Source organism: Triticum aestivum, chromosome 4D (genome assembly GCF_018294505.1).
Source record: "Triticum aestivum cultivar Chinese Spring chromosome 4D, IWGSC CS RefSeq v2.1, whole genome shotgun sequence".
Classification (NCBI taxonomy): Eukaryota; Viridiplantae; Streptophyta; class Magnoliopsida; order Poales; family Poaceae; genus Triticum; species Triticum aestivum.
In genome coordinates this window covers 365,398,003-365,402,577 of record NC_057805.1, presented here as the reverse complement: position 1 = coordinate 365,402,577, position 4,575 = coordinate 365,398,003, and the positions used below count along the sequence as shown (strand labels likewise).

At 43.0% G+C, this 4,575-nt stretch overlaps 1 protein-coding gene across 1 annotated transcript; it reads left to right on the top strand.

The window, feature by feature from the left end:
* Positions 1 to 2,283: 2,283 nt before the first annotated feature.
* Positions 2,284 to 3,112, top strand: LOC123100044 (17.9 kDa class I heat shock protein). The gene has a single exon (XM_044522039.1). It carries the CDS (start codon positions 2,418 to 2,420, stop codon positions 2,892 to 2,894), a length of 477 nt encoding a protein of 158 aa, XP_044377974.1. The 5' UTR covers positions 2,284 to 2,417; the 3' UTR covers positions 2,895 to 3,112.
* The last annotated feature ends 1,463 nt before the right edge of the window (positions 3,113 to 4,575 follow it).

Below are 4,575 nucleotides of genomic sequence, written 5' to 3'. Positions count from 1 at the left end.
GAAGCCTCGGTCACATGCGTGACTGGAGCGGTTGTGCTTCCGCATAGGTCGGCCGCGTGCCATAGCCACTTCAGATGCTGCAATTGCTTCCAGATCATCCACCGCGGTAAGACCTGCTCCACCCCGCAAGCACCCAATCGTCCTCTCGCACGCCGCCCACCTTGAGAGCCTCTACCCGTCCTGCTCCTCCTCATAGAGTCGAGCTCCCTCCACTGCAGCTCTCTGCGACTCCGCCCGGCTTGTCGTGGCTTAGGGACACGGGCTCCTGCCCGAGGAAGGATGAGGTGGTCATCTCGTTTTCTTCAACCTTTTCAAAAATACACATTTCAAAATTGCGATTACAGAAAAGGAAAAACAACCCAGGTAGTGTTGCACATTAGATGGTTCAAGACTTCATCAAAAGCGTTGACATGGTCTTCATCGTAAAATGAATGAGTTCAAGATCATTTTAAATGAGACTTTTTGTTAGACAGAAAAGAATTTTTAAAGACTAGAATTCCCATCGGCTCCAGAAAGAATTTTTTTAGAATCGGCTCTAGAAAGAACTTTTTTTTTAGAATCGCCTCCAGAAAGAATTAGAAAATACCAGATGCAATTTCATCTACCATAGCAGGGCCGGTTACGTTCCAGCCATAGGCCCAACGCTCCAAAATCAGCAGTTTCCACGAAAAAGTTTTTTTACCGGTGAAGTCCCAACCAATCAAATGCTTCCAGCTAACTTTGTGTGGGCCAACTATCCAATGGTATAGTGTTGCATTTGGCTAGTATCTGGTCCATTAGGCCAAATCAATGTCAGACCTAACCGTACTAATGAGTGCATCTTTTAAGCGTAGCCATGCATGCATGTTGTCAGACCACTCCACACACAGAAAAGGCAAACATTTTATTTATCTTGGAAGATATTAATTCATTGATATCTTTTGGATAAAAATTTCATTTTGAAATATTTTTACAGATTTGAATTCCTGACGACATGATCTTTAAAATAAGATCAAACTTGAATACATTTCGAACGAGTTCAAAATACTTGCAACATATTTCACTCATTTGTAATAAACAAATTTCACTCATTTCTTAAAAAATGATTTAACTTGTTTTTTCACTCATTTCAAAAATACTTATTTTAGTCATTCCAAAACACATATTTCAATCATTTGAAAAATTGGTTTCACTCATTTCAAAAGACGGATTTCACCACGTTCAATTCAAAGACAGTGTTCACTAAATTGAGATGTGAAACTTGTTATTTGAATACATTTCGAACGAGTTTAAAATTGTTGCAACATATTTCACTCATTTCTTAAAAATTGATTTAACTTGTTTATTTCACTCATTTCAAAACACTTATTTTAGTCATTTCAAAACACATATTTCAATCATTTGAAATAATTGGTTTCACTCATTTCAAAAAACGGATTTCACTCCTTTCAATTCAAAGACAGTGTTCACTCAATTGAGATGTGAAACTTGTTATTTGAATACATTTCGAACGAGTTTAAAATTCTTGCAACATATTTCACTCATTTCTAATAAACAAATTTCACTCATTACTTAAAAAATGATTTAACTTGTTCATTTCACTCATTTCAATATACTTATTTCAGTCATTTCAAAACACGCATTTCAATCATTTGAAATAATTGGTTTCACTCATTTAAAAAAAAGTGAGACCAACCCCACTCATTTTCAAAAACTTATTTCACTCCTTTGGAAAAACACATTTTACTCATTTTCAAAAACTTGTTTCACTCATTTTTAAAAACTTATTTCACTCCTTTAAAAGACATAACTAGAATTGAAATATAATTGAAAATTCAGACTAGTCAAAATATATCCAAGATTGGTCTTGATTTAAAGATCTTGTCGACCTAAATGCAAATATATAAAAAGTTTCCAAAACAAAATTTCGGTTTAAAAGTTATGAGCAATTCAAAATGCTAGATTGAAAATGAAAGGCAAGTTTTTTGTTTGTAGAGAGAGAGAGACAAGGACGACATGTGCATGCATCTAATGATGTACTACTCCCTGCGTTCCAAAATAGACACGGACATGGAACGGAGGGAGTATTTGAGTGAAAGCATCCTCTACTAGTATTTTCCCTGACAAAAGTCTGTGCATGTCAGTTGTATTAGCTGTGTATTCCATCTGTATCTCCAACTGTGAATGGATTTTATTTTCATCACACGAATCTTAAAGTCTGAGATGTAAGATGGATCCTTTGCCGGTACATACCGGTTCCGGTAAAAGAGACTTTGCGGCAGTTTCCAGCACACTCCAGAATAGACAAGCACGCTCCAGACCCATCACCGGCCTTCAACCGGTGCGCTACAAAATGTGGCCTAGGACAAACCGAAGCATCCATCCCCTGAGTTGACAGCTTCCTAATCGCAGTTAGTCCTCGCTCAACTCGAGCAACCATGTCGCTGATTCCCCGCGGCAAAGCTTTCGACCCCTTCTCCCTTGACCTCTCGGACCCCTTCGATGGCTTCCCCTTCGGCTCCGGCGGCATCAGCAGCTTCTTCCCCTCGTTCCCGCGCGCATCCTCCGAGACCGCGGCCTTCGCCGGCGCGCGGATCGACTGGAAGGAGACTCCCGAGGCGCACGTGTTCAAGGCGGACGTGCCGGGGCTGAAAAAGGAGGAAGTGAAGGTGGAGGTCGAGGACGGCAACGTGCTCCAGATCAGCGGCGAGCGCAACAAAGAGCAGGAGGAGAAGACGGGCACGTGGCACAGGGTGGAGCGCAGCAGCGGCAAGTTCCTGCGCAGGTTCCGCCTCCCGGACAACGCCAAGGCGGACCAGATCAAGGCGGCCATGGAGAACGGCGTGCTCACAGTCACCGTGCCCAAGAAGGAGGTCAAGGAGCCGGAGGTCAAGTCCATCCAGATTTCTGGCTAGGCTGCTTCGGGATTGAGGTTCGATTCGCTGCTCTGAGGTTGGACTCGCTCCTTTCGTGACTTCTGCTCAAAGGCCTGTAATAAGTGTGGATTTGGGTCCGTGTTGGGTGTGAGTGTGCCCTTGTCAGTACTGTGTTCAACGTCCGCGTCCAGAGTTATAGTCATGTAATGCAAGCATCCAGTCCGTACCGCTGTGATCAACTTGTGTACTGGTTTCAATGAGCGAGTCATGGTTCTCTCTACTCCCTCCGTTTCGGAATTACTTGTAGTCTAGATACATCCATTTCCGTGACAAGTAATTCCGAACGGAGGGAGTAACTGCTTTTGGCATTTCGATTCTATGTCCGTGTTGTAGTCGTACGCATCTGATCTCTAATTCTGTCAACCATTCTGCCACATGGGAACTCTGTTCTTGTGTTGTACTCCCTTCGTTCCGAATTACTTGTCATACGTATGGATGTATCTAGATGTATTTTAGTTTTAGATACATCTATTTCAGCGACGAGTAATTTGGGACAAAGGGAGTACCGTGGTAGTCCACATGCACAGCAGAATTACTATGCACCTTCGAATACATCGAGTATTTCTTTTCAAAGACACAGGAGAACGGCTGTGATTTCATTGAAGAAGAAGAACGGCATCGGCCAAGTACAGGTTAACTCAAAATGAAAACCCAAAAATACAACTGGAGCGAGCTTTGCTCAGCCCTCAACGTTGGCCAGCGGCCGCAGCCACAGCCTGGGTCGACCGAAATTGGGCAGCCGACCAGGTTCCAGGTTGCTGCCTCGTCAAGGAAGAAGTCGGTCACCCTTGCTTAAGTAGAGGTGGTCCACTGGGGCCCACGTATTTGGAAGGCTATCGTGGTGGCTCAAGACTGGTATACTGCACCAGTCTATATTGAGCCATATACATCAATTCGTCAGACAATTTGGCCGCACATAATGTATCCCCGTTCCACAAGACACTTAATCAACCCTGAAACACAAGAGAACCCTTTCCAGACACTTAATCAACCCTAGAACACAAGAGAACCCTTCTTATCGAAGAGAATTGCGTATTAAACAGATGAGAGAAATAGCCCTAAAAATGTGCATCCAAGTAAGTCATTACCTTCTATTCGATCTTCAGAATCGCTCATCAAGTACTTGATCAGATTCCTCTTTTTTCTTGCAATTGTCTGTATTGATATTTTGAGGAAGGAGCAATTACCGGAGTGAGAAAGATAGAAAGAAGCAATCACGAAAGCTAGTGCTAGTTGTGGCTTTTTGTACTAATCTTGTTTGTTCGGTAGCTCGCATCAACACCTTTAAAAGGAATAGAAAACAAGGCTTTTTCCACCACATCAGGGTGGGCATTACGCTCAAGCAGGGGAAGTCAATTTGACTTCAATTTGACTACTGCTCGAGAACCAGTTTAAACAAGAAGAAGTAGCATGGCTCCAGCGGGGCAGAACCAATTGGCTACGACATGTCTTTCGGAGGGGTATTGTGATTAAGCTCGTTCTGAATGAACGTAACACGTCCCGGATCCTGCTCGTAAAGGCTCAGATAGAAGTTTAGCCCTGCTAAATGAACTAGAGCCTGCGGGTCTTGAATCTCCGGCAGGAGAGTGATCAGAAAGGAGGGGCCGACGAAGCACAAACTAAAAAGATTGAAAATTCGTATTAGGCATAATATAAAACG

What these genes read in the sequence shown, in the direction of transcription:
- LOC123100044 (XM_044522039.1), top strand. Translation starts at nt 2,418, where the DNA reads ATGTCGCTGATTCCCCGCGGCAAAGCTTTCGACCCCTTCTCCCTTGAC.